At 44.6% G+C, this 18,435-nt stretch overlaps 8 protein-coding genes across 8 annotated transcripts; 5 read left to right on the plus strand and 3 right to left on the minus strand.

Annotated features, from left to right (window-relative positions):
• Positions 1 to 327: 327 nt before the first annotated feature.
• On the plus strand, positions 328 to 1,142 carry AOL_s00054g143 (uncharacterized protein; the record flags this gene model as incomplete). The annotated part of the gene is made up of 3 exons (XM_011121459.1): positions 328 to 511; positions 580 to 619; positions 704 to 1,142. 3 exons carry the CDS (start codon positions 328 to 330, stop codon positions 1,140 to 1,142), a joined length of 663 nt encoding a protein of 220 aa, XP_011119761.1.
• Positions 1,143 to 2,599: 1,457 nt separating this feature from the next.
• On the plus strand, positions 2,600 to 4,564 carry AOL_s00054g144 (uncharacterized protein; the record flags this gene model as incomplete). The annotated part of the gene is made up of 1 exon (XM_011121460.1): positions 2,600 to 4,564. One exon carries the CDS (start codon positions 2,600 to 2,602, stop codon positions 4,562 to 4,564), a length of 1,965 nt encoding a protein of 654 aa, XP_011119762.1.
• A 736-nt stretch (positions 4,565 to 5,300) lies between these two features.
• On the minus strand, positions 5,301 to 6,769 carry AOL_s00054g145 (uncharacterized protein; the record flags this gene model as incomplete). The annotated part of the gene is made up of 3 exons (XM_011121461.1): positions 5,301 to 5,861; positions 5,925 to 6,346; positions 6,400 to 6,769. 3 exons carry the CDS (start codon positions 6,767 to 6,769, stop codon positions 5,301 to 5,303), a joined length of 1,353 nt encoding a protein of 450 aa, XP_011119763.1.
• Positions 6,770 to 8,315: 1,546 nt separating this feature from the next.
• Positions 8,316 to 9,731, plus strand: AOL_s00054g146 (uncharacterized protein; the record flags this gene model as incomplete). Its single annotated transcript, XM_011121462.1, has 6 exons — positions 8,316 to 8,428; positions 8,508 to 8,567; positions 8,632 to 8,704; positions 8,900 to 8,997; positions 9,058 to 9,590; positions 9,664 to 9,731. 6 exons carry the CDS (start codon positions 8,316 to 8,318, stop codon positions 9,729 to 9,731), a joined length of 945 nt encoding a protein of 314 aa, XP_011119764.1.
• Positions 9,732 to 10,049: 318 nt separating this feature from the next.
• AOL_s00054g147 (uncharacterized protein) lies at positions 10,050 to 10,376 on the minus strand (the record flags this gene model as incomplete). Its single annotated transcript, XM_011121463.1, has 1 exon — positions 10,050 to 10,376. One exon carries the CDS (start codon positions 10,374 to 10,376, stop codon positions 10,050 to 10,052), a length of 327 nt encoding a protein of 108 aa, XP_011119765.1.
• A 2,018-nt stretch (positions 10,377 to 12,394) lies between these two features.
• AOL_s00054g148 (uncharacterized protein) lies at positions 12,395 to 13,589 on the plus strand (the record flags this gene model as incomplete). Its single annotated transcript, XM_011121464.1, has 4 exons — positions 12,395 to 12,990; positions 13,054 to 13,073; positions 13,147 to 13,246; positions 13,319 to 13,589. 4 exons carry the CDS (start codon positions 12,395 to 12,397, stop codon positions 13,587 to 13,589), a joined length of 987 nt encoding a protein of 328 aa, XP_011119766.1.
• Positions 13,590 to 14,069: 480 nt separating this feature from the next.
• AOL_s00054g149 (uncharacterized protein) lies at positions 14,070 to 15,407 on the plus strand (the record flags this gene model as incomplete). Its single annotated transcript, XM_011121465.1, has 2 exons — positions 14,070 to 14,903; positions 14,964 to 15,407. 2 exons carry the CDS (start codon positions 14,070 to 14,072, stop codon positions 15,405 to 15,407), a joined length of 1,278 nt encoding a protein of 425 aa, XP_011119767.1.
• An 850-nt stretch (positions 15,408 to 16,257) lies between these two features.
• AOL_s00054g150 (uncharacterized protein) lies at positions 16,258 to 17,637 on the minus strand (the record flags this gene model as incomplete). Its single annotated transcript, XM_011121466.1, has 4 exons — positions 16,258 to 16,817; positions 16,878 to 17,172; positions 17,245 to 17,491; positions 17,612 to 17,637. The coding sequence occupies 4 exons, from the start codon at positions 17,635 to 17,637 to the stop codon at positions 16,258 to 16,260; spliced, it is 1,128 nt and encodes a 375-aa protein (XP_011119768.1).
• Between the last annotated feature and the right edge of the window lie 798 nt (positions 17,638 to 18,435).

Raw genomic sequence — 18,435 nt, forward strand, 5'->3', positions numbered from 1 at the left:
GTTCTTCCTTCTCGCAACCTCTGTTCCTTCCCCCGATCGAAACACCGTCTACTATAGTCGAAACGATATCGTTGAAATAGATTGTATCTCTGTAGCAATGCAATGTGACCAAGAGACAGATAACCTGTCCCCGACGGCCCTATCGCGGGTGGGGGTGGAGCGGATGCTTGATGAAGAAGAAAAAGAAGAAGAAGAAGAAGAGAGAAGAGAGAAGAGAACAGCAGAAGGAAAAGAGCAGAACGAAGCGAAGAAATTTTTCGATTGTGTTGTTTTGGAATGAACGGCGTTTGATTGGCTGCGGCCAACAGCCGAGGAAACGGCGAAACCATGAAATCATATGCCTCTTACCCGAGTTTATTCGATTCCAGTCGATTCTTCCTCTCTGCTCCTTCAACTTCAACTTCAAAACTTCACTACAACCAACCGCTTCAATCGCAGACAGGGTATCGCTCGAGATCGAACATATCCGCAATGCTGTCGACAAGAGTTCTCTCGCGGAGCCTGCTCAGGTGTATGTATCGCCAAGTTATCTACTAACTATCATGTGACATGACCGAAGGCTAATATCTTGTATCCCAGCTGCCCGACCAAAGAGCACCACGTTCTTCACTCCTCGACGGTAAAGCGCCATACACTCCGAATAAACCGGCTTGGAAAAGTCGACAATTGATCAATTGGTTGAGACTAACCATTTATATAACAGAATGTTAACTACTGAATCCATTCCTGCTTCATCCGCCGATTCAATCCTTGCCGCTCAGAGACTTGTCCGACCAGTTTCCCCCCACTTGACAATCTATCAACCTCAGCTGACATGGTACTTATCCATGACAACTCGTATTACTGGTGTCGCCCTTTCCGGTGTCTTTTACCTATATGCGATTGGATACGTCCTTGTTTCGCCATTCGGAGTTGACATGTCGGTTGCAAATGCATCAAAGAAGTGGGGTGAATTCAACGGCGCTGTTAAAGCAGCTGTCAAGGCACCATTAGCAGCTTGCTTTAGCTTCCATTTCTGGAACGGAATTAGACATTTGGTCTGGGATACCGGTCGGGAGTTGACAGTTAGGGGTGTTTATAGGACGGGATATGGCGTTCTAGGATTGACGGCTTTGAGCACCTTGGGTCTGTTGGTTGTTTAAGTACAACGACCTTAAAGTGGGATAATTAGTAGTGGTATCCTCTACCGTAGAGAAGGATTGTGGATTACGAAGGAGGAGTAATGGTGGAGCAGGACCGTTTTTTCTTCTTCCTTTTTGTGTATAAAACTAATTCAATCAGAATGGTAACATGCAGGCAGACATTCTCTTGGTACATACGCAAGCCAGACATCCCAGTGATATACTTATATAAGTACTTACATACCCATTGGAATCTATCTACGGATCTTAAACTATATACTATGTCATAGCCCTCAAAATTCACCCAAACTGATCGAACGTGGGCTTGAGGCTGGTGTTAGATGGCAGCCAAGTGCCCGTGGAACCGTAGTCATATATACCGGCTACTAATACTCTATTTAGTGCCATAGTCACGAAATATATCGGATACTCGCACTCCATCATCATCATCATCATCATCATCATCATCATCATCATCGTGAATCCGTGGTATTTCGATCGAGCAATGAGAACCATATTCGTTTAAAAAAGCGAAGTTGAAGTTTAACTACTACATATACTCACAAGAGGTATGCATAGATAAGCAAGCCCAATATATACCCATACCAGAACGTTAACAGCTATATCTCACCTTTTTGACACATTTGGTCCTGTTAAGTCTTAATATTCTATAATTATAATACTACGAAATCAATTAACTGATTGAAACTCTTTGGAAGATTTACGAACAACCTTCTCAGGAATATGCTACAGCTCCATTGTAACCTTCAATCTTTATCCATCATAGTGATTCGATTCGAGACAATTAAAAGTTACCTCGAACATCCGGATCCGGCACCGACTACATGCGAAGGACTGTTACATGTTGTATTTTGATTATGGCAACAACACGTTTTACCCGTCCGGATTACAGACGAGTTCGTTTTCTCAGGATCCAATGCCACTGTTCCCTAAATGCATACATCCAACTACCTCCAAATTCTTTCCTTTCACGGCCGGGCCTCGATTCTCAATTGAACTACCGCGAGAGATATTTCAACGCAACTCACCCAGACGATCATGCATGGCGGAATTAAATGTCCCCGACTGCGCCTGTCGGGATCATATGCAGTCTAATGCCTTAGCTAGCTAGCTACTAGCTCCATCTGCGGGGTGCGCGTCGAATCAGAAATTCGATGAATTGTCTCATTCTGGGGACCAATTGCATGCTACTCCATGCACATAACATTTGCGAAATAGACGGCGAAAGTTATCTATCTTTTTCTTTTTTAGAAAAAAAGAACATCTCGGGATGAATCTAGGAGGGGAAGTGCTTCGGCTCCGCGACGTCATGCGGGAAATGTGGGAGATCGATCGGTGCCGGGATCTATATATAATGGATCTACTGGTATCTACCTCCCCGTAAACTTGATTTTAGAGGGAGACCAAGAGTACGTAAATATCGACCAGCAGTTTAACATCTATAGCTAGTTCTAGCTATGAGGTTCTTCCACGGACTACCAGCGGGACCGCTCGTCCTCGCCAGCTTTATTTTCAGTCTATTCTCTCCTTCAATTGCCCATCCTGACCACGAGGAGGAGACTGGAAGCTGCCTCACGGGACATATTAAATTGGCAGAAATAATATTCGGCAAGATCACACCCTCCGATTTTGATACATCAGCAGTGAGCCGACGGTTTTCACGACCGGAGAAACGTACCAGCGACCAAAATGTTCCTATAATATTCTACAGCAGCTCCCAGCAGAACCGGCGCCCAATCATCACAATGGCAAATGATCGATTATCCCCCGTCGAGGCTTTAGCCATCCATGAGGGTAAGGTGATCGCGGTCGGTTCTCTTGCAAGTGTACGCAAGAAAGCTGGTGACCGACGAATCTTCCGGAATCTACACAAACAGGTTATTCTACCTGGCTTCGTGGAGCCTCATTTACATATCATGCTTTCGGCCCTACTTAAGGGCTATTTCCTCGACATCAGTCCTCTTCGGGCTCCAAGTTTTGAATCCGCCATGCAACAGCTCAGAGATGAGCTTAAAACGTTGAAACAAGGAGAATGGTTGATCGCATACGGTTACGATCCATCCCGTCTTAACTGGCATGATCTTTCAAAGGAAGATCTTGACAAAGAAGTTTCTTTAACAACCCCTATTGTCGTCATCAATGCCTCCGGCCATTTAGCCTATGCCAATTCTCTTGCTTTCCAAGAAGTTGGTATTACAAAAAACACCCCTAACCCGGAAGGCGGTGAATACGCCAAAGATCCCAAAACCGGCGAGCTTACAGGTGTCCTTGTCGAAAGCGGCGCGATTCTTCAATTCTCCGCGAAAGCGACACTTGCAAACCTCGGACGTACCGGAAGGGTCAAGGAAGGTCTTGCAAAAATTCTAGGACAATGGTTGGCAAAAGGCCTAACTACCGTTTTTGACGGTGGTTTGGGAGCAGTAACACCTCAAGACCTAGAAACTGTCGCAAATCTCACAGAGGTATCGCCAATTCGAATCCGCGCCGCCGTTGCGGATTTCAAACCCGGCGATGCCGAAAAGATGCTTGGAACGGGGAATATGCCAGCTGGTGGTTTCAAACGAAAGGGTCTAATAGTCAAGACCGTAAAACTCTGGTCCGACGGATCAACCCAGGGTTTTACCGCAGCTGTTAAACAAAACTATCTCTCAGAACACTTCCCAACATACTTCGTAGGGAAGGAAAAAGGCGTTTTAGTCTGGCCGGATAGTGCGAATGTCGGAGAGTCCGCATTTAACACAACAATGTACGATGAAATGCTCAAATGGCTAAACCGCGGATACCAATTAATGATCCACGCGAACGGCGATCGAGCCTCCGACATCGTTCTCGGAAACTTTGAAAAGATATTCAAAAAATATCCAAAACATAACCCTAAACGATCAGGTATCATTCATCGGATCGAACACTTTACTGTTACCGAGACATCGCAGGTTCGGAAAGCGAAAGATCTAGGTATCGCGGTCAGTCATACGATGGGCCATGTGCATTATTGGGGTGATACCTTTAGGTTTGGGGTTCTTGGGAAGGAGAGAGCAGAAAGAATCGACCCGGTCAAAGATGATGTCAACAGCGGGGTTATATATTCGTTCAACAGCGATAGCCCAGTCACCGACGCCGATCCGCTTTTATGGGTTGGAACCGCTATCTCAAGACGTGTATACAAAAGTAACAATATCCTAGGTAAAGCGCAAAGAGTTGGTCTCGAAGATGCATTGAAAGGAGTGACCAGCTATCCAGCCAAGCAAATCCTATGGGAGAAAGAGGTTGGAAGTCTAGAAGCTGGAAAGTTTGCCGACTTTGTAATCGTCAGTAGGGATTTGTGGTGTTTCGATTGGGAACGAAAGAATACAAATGAAATCAAGGTGCTTGAAACTTGGATTGGGGGTGTACGAAGATATTCGGCTCTAGGGTCAGTATAAGAGATGACTGGGGCCAACCCCACACGGATCGGTGTCAGTTGACAGATATAAATGTTTTATAGGTAGTGGTTATGCTTCCGATTTAATATAATATATTTTAGATCCTACAGAGGACGGATTCTCACCGTTAACATCCATGAAGAAATATTAAATACTAGAATTTCCAAAAAAAGTTTGTTGTTTTGCAAATTTGCTTTCCTTGGGCCTAAATCTAGCCTTCGAAGGAATATTGGAAGCTGTGGGTTTAAAACTCCGATTAAATATAAAAGCCCTTCCGACGTCTTTCAAACGAATCCGATTTACAGGACGTATTGCCTGAGCAAAATCACCGCAAACCATTCATTTTCAGTCCGCTCATACGTTATTTTGCTTTCCCCAGCACATGTACACAGCCAATCGCAGAGAAGTTTTCGAAACTATATTGCAGTTATGTATTGGTTCGAGAGCGGACTTTAGACAAGAGGCGTTTGTTAATCGTGTCCTTGCTTTTGTGATTAGTAATATTAGGATTGCTCTAGTTTCTCCTTTCGCAGAAGGGAAGGGCGCTCTCCTCCCATAACCCATCTGATTATGCAGTATTCCACTTCCTCCGTGTATTAAGCCCTTACCACCAGCCATTGGAAGCGTCCTGGCCCGCTCTTATGAAACGATGACCTTGTCAGGACTCAGGAATAATGTATAATTTGCAAATAGATAGTAATGTATCTTAATCTCCCTCTATCTCACCCCTATTGTCCTAGACAGGAATAAGGCTCTTCAGCAGTATCTTGACTAGCTTCATGTCTCCCATCTTGAGAATCTCGCTTGCCGCGAGAGGACCGATACCATCAACCAGTGCTGTCCTCAAATCCTCCTCACTTTCTCCGTTTTCTTCAACCTCAACCTTCTTGTCGTTTTTCAGAGTCGTCAAGGTTTCCACCAAGACCTTCAAACATTCTAAAGCCTCTGCTTTCCTCGGCCCGTCGCCCTGTATTTCATCACGGATAAACTCTTCGAATAGTTTAACATTAGGAAGCAGCAAGACCCTAATCGAATCGGTGCCACCCATGTTTGCAAGGCCAAGAATAGAACCGTAATGAGACCCATAGGACTGCTTATTGTCCAGGAATCGCTTGAGAAAGCTACGGCCAAGTCGGGACCGAAGCGTATGGGAGGACTCCCCATAGTTGATAGCAAGCTTTCTTAGAATAGAGACAGCTTTGCGTCGGAGAGGGAAGGTGGGTATTTGATCTTGTGTGTTAGGGCCGAGGTATTTGCCAACGGCGCACGTTAGAATCGGCGGGCAAAGTTTCTCAACCTATAATAAGAGAAGTTGTCAGTATAAAGGACCGAAAATATAGATGAAAATGGGTATACACACATATAAATCCATGAAAAGAGATTCATTGTCGATCATAGCGTCACAAATATCCATCATTGACTCCATCAACTTGATGTCGACTTTCTGGTCGTGGGTAACACGCTCAGTAACGTAGGAGACGAAGTAAGGGAGCAGTTGGTGGATCGCTGGTTCAGTACGAAGTGCGGAAAGAGCAGCCGAACGGAGATCGTCTTTTTCGTAGTCTATTACAGATGAAATGACTTTATCAAAAAACATCTGGAGCTCAACAGACAGTATATGTTTGGCTGCAGGTTTAACAGTCGCATTATCGGAGTTACCGGCGGCTCCAAGAGCATGGGCGGTAGTAGCTCCTCGGGGAACCAACTCATTCATACGTGCCTCGGCGGGGGAGGGGTTCATCGGTACTTGAGGCTGTACCCCTTCAATGGCGGTCCAGTGTGCTACCAATGATATTAGCTAATTTCCCCACACAAGACAATCCAATCGAACATACCAGTCATGGTGACCTCTCTAGGTACTTTGGGCAACGAGGCATTGATGACCTTCTCAAAATCAACTTCTTCGTCCTCAATGTAGAAGAGAGGCTGGCCAGCGCCCAGTGTAGCCTCGCCCCAACGGAGACCAAGATTACTCTGATACCCAAGAGGCGGATCAATATCTAACAATTTGGCAGCCATTTCGAGATCTTTTGTGTATAGAGTTGTTCGGCCAGATTCCTTCATAACTTCGATAGAAGCAGCCATAATTTGGCGAAGACGGTATTCCACATCAGAGGCGAGGGCCTGTGCAACTTCATCGTCGAGCCTAACACCCATTGACTCTGAATTATCCCGGATTGTATCTATCGAAACGAGAGACGCCATTTTGGATCGGATTAGGTATTAAGATTAGGAGTTTCGGAAGCGTGGTGAAAACGATAGTTGAGACGAGGTGGGGTGGAGGCAGCTTGTCGTTGTCGCAGAACCAGCGTGCGATAGACCGATTGATTCTAGTTTCGGGGAGAAGGCGCTAAAAGTGATGAAAGATAAATGAAATAAATGCTGATGGTAGAAAACAGCGATGCCTATGGGCTGTGGCCTGTATAAGCGGCTCCTTGAATATCTGATGAAGCGCGATGGGATGTACGTGGTCTGGCGGAGGGAGCAGCGCTGGTGATGCGGTTGTTTGTAGTGCGGAAGGACGATGCCAAGCTTTGGCGCCGGGTTTTGTAGCTGCACAACACACTTCCAAATGCGGAATAACACACCACAACACATAAACGCTTAAGATTTATACGTTCGACATGTCATGACACTGAGAGAAGCCATCATGTCTCATAAATCAAAGGCCTTTGGCCAATATATCGTAGGAACATTATAGAGGGTAGCTTTAATATAGTATTGCGCTGCAAAGTGCTTTAATATACAAATATGTTCTTCAGACCGGGGGCAACACTATAGCTATTCTACTTAGGCAGGAACGCAATCGTTGATATCATGATTTCCACACACACATACTCCTTATAGCCTCAAGACAGCTAGTTTCTTTACTAGTACTTTAGGGATTCAACTATTTGATCAATTGGGTTCATCGATGGGTTAATGAAATGGTCTAGCGACCCATTTCCAGCTTCAAGACTAGGTACGAACTAGTCTTGTGTATACTACCTGTACATGTACGTATTGCAGCTAAACTCTGACGGCAGCTGCCATGCATAATATAGATCTATCTTTTACTGGGTCACAATGTAGCTGCTGGTCTATATCAACCGGCTTCTTTAACCGGCTCCTTTAGCCCGGTGTCTCAATTCCTAGATACTCTAAAGGTTTTTCCGACATAACCCCACACCAAAGCAACAAGGAATAGCGATCTCCATTTTCCTCCACCAATCATATCAACGCATACCCCATATTCTCTAAATTTAGGGAATGGGTGCAGATAAGACTCGTTAAGCTTCTGGAGAAATTTGTGGAGACTGGAGACGAAATTTATAGCTCCTTGGATATCAAAACCCGGAATCGGGACACCTTGGCCTGTGAACGTCCTTAACATGCAAGTTTGTTAGTACACGTAGGGGCCCATAGCATATAAGCCTTAACCTACATATTATAGATTTCAAACCAGGGAATCAGCCGGTTTTCCGTGGCCCATATGTATTACCTATGATGTATGCCTTGTAAACCTGACGGTTAATACCGAACCACATCCAAAGATCAAGAATTTGTCCGGGATGTGGACGGACTTTCCTTGGTATTTCGAAAGACATTCAAGACAGGTTCTGCCTGGAATTGTATAATATAAAATGCTTGAACACCTATGCGTATCCAGGGTTTCGGATCTAGTATCTCTGAAAATACGAGTCTCGCTTTGTCTCTTCATCCCTGCACTAACACCCAGGCTGCAATAATTATAATACCTAGGCCGACAAAAATGCGTATTTCAACCCTATTCGGCAGCTTTGGCCTGCTAGTTGCCAGTTACGCAGCCCCCCTCGAACGTAGAGCTAATAGCCTAACATTCAAGGGGAAGGAGATTACACATTTGTAAGTCATAGTCGGGTCTATTAGTCGAACGACAAAGTGATATACTGCTAACTACCGCTGTCATTGTTTATATATACAGCTTAGCATTTGGAGACTCGTATACCTATATTGACGGGACATACGGTCATCCCGCCTACAGGTAGGTTTTAATTTTCGAAATTAACATTAGGGATTGTAGCTAAACGTTCAACGTATCGGAATAGCTTTATTGGCGATACGTTTCATAGTGTCTACACCAAGGAAGAGCTAGAGACAAATGAGATCAAACTTAACTCAGTGCGTTTATGTTGCCCTCTAATTCAACAATTTCTAGAATTCGATTGATATTGAGTGTTAATTTTTGCCTAATCTTGAAGACAAGCTCGGGAGGTCCAAATTGGGTATGAAACCGAAAAACTATTACAATCCACTAAGTTCAACTTTGGCAAAGTATACTAGTCTACGTATCGGGGCTAATCGAACTGGATTTAGACCGAATACTTGACGGGATGTTATAACGGTCGCCCCGGTGACTGTGATATTCCACTATGGAATTTCGCATTTGCCGGAGCAGATACAACCTCAGCTCTGTAAGGGACTTCGGAGATACTCCAAAGCCTATATAAGGAGTGCTGACCTCTCTATCTTAGACTAATGCCCCACCATGACTATACCGTCAACCTAGAAGATCAAGTGATAAACTACCTGAATTCCGCCGATTCTGTTCTAGAACTTCCACGCTCTTCTACATTAGTCGCATTTTGGATAGGCATTAACGACGTCAATGACAGCAATAAATGGAAGAATGTCACTTTCACCGACTTCTACCAGGCCGACATCGATTATCTATATGCTTCAGTTGAAAAAATGTACTCTGCAGGATATAAAAACTTCCTATTCATGAACGTGCCCACCAGAAACGAGGCATTGAGGAACAATACGGCAATCTGGAATACTATTCTCGAAAAAGAGCGACATAGTTTCAATAGACGGCACATTAAGGATCCCGAAGTAGAAACTTACAAATATGACGTTGATAAAGAGTTTAAGAAGATCCTGGAGCATCCGACGAGATACGGGTTTGAAAATTGGACGGGCTATTGTGCAAGTTACGCGCAACCGGACGTAATCTGGAATTACGCTAAGTATGGGTGTCTACCTATTGACAAGTACTTTTGGTTCAGTAAGTATATAGAATGCCCCTTGTAGTTTAAGCATCTATTATGGACAAGAAACAATGCTAATAGTGCACATAGACGGTGGTCATATCACGTATAGAACCCATCAGATCATTGCGGAGGACTTGAAGAAGGCAATGGCTTGAATTTATCTCTCCCTTGTTATCTAAGCAGACAGCACTTCATGAATTTGTACCACGCGTTCTATAGCTAACAAGCCTGATATAAAATAGGCTACAGAGCTATGAGGCTATGAAATCAACGAAGTTAAAGCAACCGGGCTCATCAGCCCCTTCTTATAACATCTATACCTAGGCTCAGGGAAATGATCAGCTGTCGTGTTACAGTAAATCCTTTGCGTAACAGGTGCCCAGGACGTACCTCTTCTAAACCGGAACGTTCCAAAATCCATCCAGCTCTCCATCCAGCTACCCAAAGGCCATTTTATGTTACACGAATAGAATTCATCTACCCTTCCCCAATTCACAGCAAATAACATCCGCTAAATTCTTAGCTCCTCGAGAATGCTCTTCCATTCCCTCACCGGCCACACGTTCATAGGCACCGTAGATGATTGCAGGCATAAAGATTGCAGAAAGGTGCTTGCGGTATCCAAAGTATCGGTCTTTGTTGTGTTCGCAGACGATTTGAAGGACCTTTGGATAAGCTTGACAGAGGGCAGCGACTGCTGAAGTTGGAAGATATGAAATGATTTCTTCGATGAGTTTCTCCGGGAGGGATTCGAAGCCGGCGGGATCCTCGACGTAACGTATGATCTCGTATTGGGGCATCGTGTCGAAGGTTCGTTCCTGGTGTATGTGATACAATAGGAGCGAATTTTGATACGGATTGATCGATAATTAATCGGTGTTCGGAGGGTAGCTAGTTGTTCTGGTGTTAAATAAAACGAGAACAAAAGGGTTTGGAATGGAGGCTGCTGGACTGGGTCCGAAGGTTCGAAAGTAGTTTCTCTTGATGATGTCTATCTGAGAAGTTGATGGCATAGATAATCAGTTTGTCTACGATTGACTTTGGACAAATGATTTGAACGTGCCTCTCTGTGCATAACACAGAACACTCAGCAAATATTACTACCAGCTGTGCAGAGGCCCCCAAAATGTTGGTAGACGCCAACACACTGTCAATGTTGGATTTTAGGAGGGTCGAATGCCGCAGCTACTGACCGGAGGGTCGAATGCCGCAGCTACTGACCGGAGGGTCTTGAAGGTCAATTCACAACCTGGATTATGATTTCGAATAGTAGATATATACATTTTGTAGTTAGTTGCATTGCATTGCCAATTGGCAAACCAGGCACGCCTGAGGCCGAGGTTTGCACTTGAATTCAAGTAGGATTGCTGTTACACCAATTAACTTCCCACTTTGGCAGGATCCCTGTATTGTTCGTTTATTGTCATGGCCCTGCACTTTGCGCAAAGTATCAGGATCAATGCAAGAAAGATATTTAGTACAGCCTCGGAATTGAATATACTAATATACGGTTCGTATCATATCCCATTTCTAAAATGAATAGGCTTCGTATGCATATGACATCTGTGCAAAGTTAAATGCTAGAAAAACCAACGTAAGTCTGAGAATAAGACCAATGTAACTACACCTATGTTACCGCTTATTGTGTTACCGCCTATTGATATCTACTTGGAGTATGGTAATCTCTCACTGGGATCTCAAAATTTCGTAGAGTTATAACGTCAACTTCAAGATCATTTCCCAGTTCGAGGCAGGAATACGTCCCTATGGCTCTTGAAGCACCTCCAGAACAAATTATTATATTTCTATAAATTCAAATGGATTCTTAATAAAGAAATTGTCAGTCTCGTGTCAAATTTGAGGCCGAATTTGTCACCTTCGAGCGTTTTAACCCATTTTATAATCGACCTAGCTAGTCTAATTGCGATTCATATAAGTATATGGCTATACTAGTCTCGTATTGCAGACGCGGTCCACACTTTGTGGCTATACATGCACATATGTTTACGACAAGAATTTTAATTTAAGAAGAACTAGAGTCTTCTATCTTGGCAAAGGCTTGATATTTTTTTTTTTTGCAGAATCATGCATCATGCATTGAAATACTTTGTGAGGTGCTGTATAGTCTCAGAGTAGGCCTGAAGCTGGTTTCTGAGAAAACATCGGCTAGCCGGCTTTTTTAATTTAGGTAAAGGTTAAATTTACGATATCACTCGACTCCGACCACAGTTTTGTACGGCGCAAAATTTAAAACCCAATTCCTTGCAAGATATGTTCCTAGATAATCTGATACCAATTAATCCACGGTCTTCATGAATTCAGCCAAAATCCGACTTTCCAATACTTTACCTATATGAATGCGTGGTGGTGGCTGGCGGGGTATGACCCCGCGTTTTCGGTTCGGCAGCGTAGTTCGGATAGTTTTGTAGGAAGGACGTCATGTCAGCTGTGTTAGTGATGCTGACGCATCTTAGTAACCATTGTACGACTAGGAAACTATCAGAAAGCAAACCATTCTCGAGTTTCTTTTCTTTAATATCTTCTTTATGATAGGCTAGAATTAGTTTTCTAATTTCCCCCACAGTCCTTGCTCCGGACCGCGAATATCTGCATACAATTTTGAGCCTCCAACACGAGATCTATAAAAGGTATTTTACCTTCGTCCACAGGTAAGTTGTTAGTAAGATGCAACTGCACTACCTTCAATACGTTGAATGAAGATTTAACTTAGCAAGAACAAGAATAGTTCCTCGGATTCGAAGCCTCAGTTATAATCTAAAACCTTTCAAATCGTGCCTCTATAACTCCGCTACGCAAAATGGATCCCTCCAAAATTACCATCCCACCAATGATGGACTTGACAGACTCCAATATAACATCCAATGTCAACATCATAAATTCTCAATCTCCCAATAAACGCCTACAATACCTCATAACCACCCTCGTCACCCATCTTCATGATTTTGCTCGTGAAACCCGTCTCACATCTGAAGAATGGATGGCTGCAATCCAGTTTTTGACGGCTGTGGGCCAGAAATGTGATGATATTAGACAAGAATTTATTTTACTATCGGACACACTTGGATTGTCGGTCCTTGTGGATGGGATGAACCACCCTAAACCGCCCGGTGCAACCGAAGGAACAGTTTTGGGGCCCTTCCATACACATGATGCACAACATTTCGAAATCGGGGAGGATATCTGCAGTCCGGGAAAGGGGGAGCCAATGCTAGTGCTGTGTACTGTGAAGGATACCGCTGGGAAGCCATTGGAAGGCGTGACAGTAGATGTATGGGAAACTGATGATACAGGACACTATGACACTCAATATCCTGGGCGGACGACACCTGATTGCAGAGGCGTCCTAGAAAGCAACGATGAGGGTTTTTGGTTCAAATGTGTGAAGCCAGTGCCGTAAGTCTCATCCCTCAGACCATTGCAGTAGTTATTCCTATAAAGATACTAAATATATAACAGATACCCAATCCCAAGCGACGGTAAGATTTAGAATATCTCGAAAGGTGTATCCTGCCTTAAACAACTAATGATGCTAATTGTAATTACAAATAGGTCCCGTGGGTAAAATGCTATCCGCACTCCATAGACATTGCTACCGCCCTGCGCATTTACATTTCAAGTTCAAGAAGGCCGGATATGACGAACTAGTAACGTAAGATACCCTTTCATGAGAAACTACATCCTACCTGTGTAGCCACCGCGTCTTACTAACACATTTGTTCAGGGCGCTATATCCTCGGGGAGACCCATATGAGACTTCCGACGCAGTATTTGGTGTCAAATCCAGCCTAATCGTTGACATTGAAACATTATCGGACTCTACAATGGCAGAAAAATATAGCATGAAAGTCGGAGACCATCTGCTAAAGTGGGACTTCGTACTTACAACAGATATGGAGAGCGAGGAATTGAAGAACAGACTTGCCAAACAGGCGTTGGAAACATTGGGAAGCACCGCCAAATTGGAGAACGGCGTTCCAGTAGCAAGCGAATAAATTAGATCTAGACACCTCATTTTATTTTATTCTGTTACTTCTAATATTTATCTAAATTATTTTCTTCTTTTTCTTGTTTCTTCTTCTTGTTTTCTAAATTTCTCCAGATCATCGATCTCGTGCCTTGATACCTTGCATGATCATGCAATGCCAACTTTCTATCATTGTGGCCCATTCCTGTGTGTTGCTGCAGCGTTCCGGCGCCATCATCCGAAACTTGCAGCCGAAACAATCCACTTCCCGAACCAGCCTCCACCCCAGACGCACTATCAACAACCATACATACATATCAGTAATCACGATGGCAATTTTCCGTGTTAAATCCACGATATCGATCTATTGTATAGCTTCATACGGGCGATTGATACCGGGCGATTGAAGATTGAATATCTCCACCATCTGTAGAACTCAATTATCATATTTACTAGCTATAAACTTCTCTAGCGATATACGCCCCCAATTGCAAAAAAGAAGTGCGCCATGCCCCTCCCCCGCGGTCTCCCCGCGATCCTCGCGAAAAATCCTACAGACATAATTATCGCCTCTGCACTACGAACTCCGGTCACCAGGGCTCTCAAAGGCGGCCTCGCAGCTACTCACCCGGAAGAATTACTTTCTACCGTTCTTTCCGCCACTCTCAACCGTACAAAGATATCCCCTTCAGAAGTCAAAGACATCCTAGTCGGCTGCGTTCTACAAACACTAGGTGGACAGAAGGCATCAGCGGCAGCTGTTAAACATGTTGGGTTCCCGAGTACCACGACTGTTGCAACGGTTAATCGGCAATGTAGCAGTTCTGCATATTCGATGACATTACTCGCGAATACCATCCGTGCGAATATCGATACTGGATTGGATGGGGGAACGGACTGTGCGATAGCAGCTGGCACGGAAAGCATGAGCTTAGATTACTTCCCACACAGGGGGATTCCATGGCGGGTTGCAGAAGGGGTGGGGAAGAAGAGTCCCATACAAGATGCGCGTGACGTATTGATGCCTATGGGGATTACAAGTGAGAATGTAGCGAAGGAATTGGGTGTTTCTAGGGAGGAGCAAGACAGATTTGCTATGGAGAGTCATAGGAAAGCTGCAGGAGCGTGGGAGAAAGGGTGGTTTGAGGATGAGGTGGTCGAGGTAAATGCGAGGAAATTAGTTAAAAAAGAAGGCGAGGTTGACGCTGATGGGAAGGAAATTGTGGAAGAAAGCTGGGAGATAGTCAAGAGGGATGATGGCGTGAGAAAGGGATTGAATATGGAAAAACTTGGGAATTTGAAGCCGGCATTCACTGAGGATGGGACCACAACGGCGGGGAATGTGAGTACCATATCGAGCATTGATTATCGGGAATGTAAATGATACTAACATGTTACATAGTCTTCCCAAATATCTGATGGGGCCGCTGCCGTTCTCCTCATGACTCGAGCTAAAGCAGAATCTCTAGGCATCAAGCCGATTGGAAAATACGTTTCAGGTACGGTCATGGGAGTCTCTCCTCGCCTCATGGGCATTGCTCTGGCAGTAGCGGTACCTGAATTGCTCCGATTAACCGGTATCGACAAATCGGAAGTTGATGTTTGGGAACTTAACGAAGCCTTCGGATCGCAGAGTGTCTACTGCATCAGGGAATTGGGAATTGATCCGGAAAAGGTAAATCCGATGGGTGGAGCCATCGCTTTGGGGCACCCCCTCGGTGCCACAGGAGCGAGGATCGTCGCTACCCTACTTAACGGGTTGGAAAAGACGGGTGGAAAAATCGGAGTTTTATCAATGTGCGCTTCCACAGGCCAGGGGTATGCCGGGATGGTCGTACGAGAGTAAGACTATCGATCGGGAGACGAACCGACGCTAGTTTAAGGCGGGTAGGTGGTTATCGCTCGCTTGTCGGAATGCACGTTCGGCATATTACATCGGAAAAACTCGATCGTTTCAGCGGAGACGGTTGGTATCCAAATATGTAATTGGTGTGAGATATTTTATTGAATTTTGTATTGTTTAGAGTAAAAGCTAGCTATAGAACTATCTAAGTATTGGTACATGTTTAGGTACAACGGTATGACACAATAGTGTTCTAGACCTTGTAACGTTATGACCCCTCTGTTTAAAGTTGAAAGTTGGAGCATCTTGCTTGATTGCTAACCAACATTGTCCTCTCCCAAACTATCCAACCGGTTTTTTTCTTGTATCCTTGGTTAAACCATCTTTCGAAACACCAACAAGTGAAAGTATCTACTGAAAATAATGTACTAGTAGAAACCCCTTGATCTAGAGGGAAAAATTTTTAAACTCCAACAAAATGCTAGAGTCTGAGCGCTAGACTCGATCGCCTAAATGCATTACCGCATGTTCAGAATGAGCCGTTTGTTTTTGGCTCGGGTTCTCTGAAAAACGGACATAATAGGCTAGAGAAGGTGTACAGTGTGGTTGTCTGCCACCCGAGCTCACACGAAACCATGTCGCCGCCCGATGTATTATTGGCGGCCGTATCTTCGTGGAACCAGCCCAGTGAGGTGGAATAGCTAATAGTAGCATCCTCGACGGAAGGTCAAATCACAGGAACGTTTCATTCTGTTTCATGATATGGAAACTCATAGAACTCGTGACCTCGTGAATGACTTTTTTTGAATGTAGATGTAAAATGAGATTCGCACTATTATTTTTCATGATCCGTTCATGCTGGCTGTACTTGAACTGTTTGTTCCGGTTTAGTGATCTTCAATTCTTCTACTGAGGCTTGTGACGAGAGATCATTTGGAACAACCCGTTGTGCATGTGCGATAGTAATGTCGTCCGAAGAAGGTTGCTTGTCTGGAAGAGACTCCCATGCGTTCTCGGATTGATGCGTACCCGAGAACCTAAGGAATGCCTTTGGAATGATTTCATGCGGAGACCCGCTATCGCGTCTCTTAGGAGTAGCGCGTCCAGCCGTCCACCATCCTTGACCATGGATGGACGGTTGCTGCCCACTTTCGAGATCGACTTGAGATTGAGGTGCAGGTTGCGTGCCGAGGCCACGTAGGGCTGGAGCACAGACAACAATTATGCCACCGGCTTGTTCGACTGTAGACCAGACACCGATAGTGGCGACGTTGACGGAGAGCCCAACTTCCACAATTCTAATGATTGTGAAGACAATGCAGAGACCACCAAGGGCGAAAAGGGCGCCAACTTCGACCCTCTTTCTCGGTGTGAGATTGAGGACTTTGAGAAGTGGGAATGGAAGAATGAGGACTAGAGATCTCAGGTCAGTAAGTAGATATTGGAATGATGTCTATGATCAAAAAGACTTACGCATAAACTCGGTGAGGAGATGCAGCGCCGCCGTGACGAAGTATGGCACATGAGCAGCAAAGGAGAAGCATGCATCTTCTCTGTCGATGCTCCAATTCCGAGCGATAGGAACACACCAGAACATATTGAGGCAGAATACAATAAAGAACGATACACCGATAACAAGAGATGTTATGTGTAACGCGAGTCGAAGAATCGGAATAGACTCAGGGATAAGCTTGTAATACAGCAGGAGCAAGGAAACTTTGGTTCCCCACAGAGTCCCATAATATGGGATCGTGTTTGTGAAAGATATCTGAGGCAGTTAGCTTGGCTGTTTCGAACATTTATATATAGAAATTTCCACATTGCAGTATTTGCTACACACCTTGAGAACCTTGACAAGATTTTCTTTATTTAGAAAGTTATCCAACAAGCTTAGATTATATGACTGTCCATCCTGAAAAAAACCTAGTCGATAGGTGGCATAGTCCTGAGATGTTCCAATGGCAAACAGGACCCATGTCAGAACGACAACGATGTCACTGGCTGAAGCATTGCGTGTAATCCAGCAGCGGGAGTACAACCGAAGGAGCACAAAAGGGACGGTCAATCCCAACATGGCCCATTCGAACCTATAATCGCAGATGTCGTTAGCAAAGGTGAAGCTCCGTAGAATATCATGACCCTGAGTGTGACTGTGATTCGGGTAGAAGCAGGTCGACTGCCGAGACCTGCACCATAGGACTCCTTACTTGATAGCTGCGGCTCCGCTAATCATCGTGAATAGCTAATAATTGATGTTGAAGATTTCCCTTAAATGTCCCTGTCGGTATTTCCTAAAATCGATCCCAGCGGCTGTTGGGATTCCCTAGTTGCATATGATGTCGAGATAGTGTAAAGTCATAACGAACAAAGGGTCTGAGCTGTGACAGTTAAAAAGATAGAATTGATAAGGGAGAAAATAGAGGAGGGTAGCTCTGGAGATATAAAGGAATCTGGAACTTGGGTCCTTCTTACAGCCACCGGAAAACTGCCTGCTCCAAAACCTTGGGACAGGGAGAGGGGAAAGGCTCACGTATGCAACCCCGAGGATTTGGAAAAGGGAAAAAAAGAAACATTGACATGGTAGTTGGAGGCCCGCTTTTGTTTCCATTCCTCTACCTTTGGGATAGTGGAATCCACAATCACGAAGAAGACTCATATTTGCTTTTCGACTTCTTCTTTGTGGAAGCCCTCCAGTTAACGAAAAGGCTCTTGGCATCCCAGTTGGTTCAATATCCTCCCGCTTCCCCAAACACACACCATTCCTCATACAGCTTAGGTATGAACATGGGTAGGACAAAGCGTTGATTGGGTTCCAAACTGTCGGGTCAAGAAATACTGGTTCCTGTACCTTGGAACCTGAGGAGGTGTGCTGGTTCCTTCTCTCTGGGAATGTTCCGTTCCCCTCGCCATCATCGACGGCACGGTGGTTGAAATCTAAGATACCAATTACTTAGATATTGGCGTTCTTCTGGTTTCATTCTAGATACAAATTCCGTTTTTCCAGTTTCATGGTCTCGCAACCTGCCGTGAT

This window comes from Orbilia oligospora (assembly GCF_000225545.1).
Source record: "Orbilia oligospora ATCC 24927 unplaced genomic scaffold scaffold00054, whole genome shotgun sequence".
NCBI lineage: Eukaryota > Fungi > Ascomycota > Orbiliomycetes > Orbiliales > Orbiliaceae > Orbilia > Orbilia oligospora.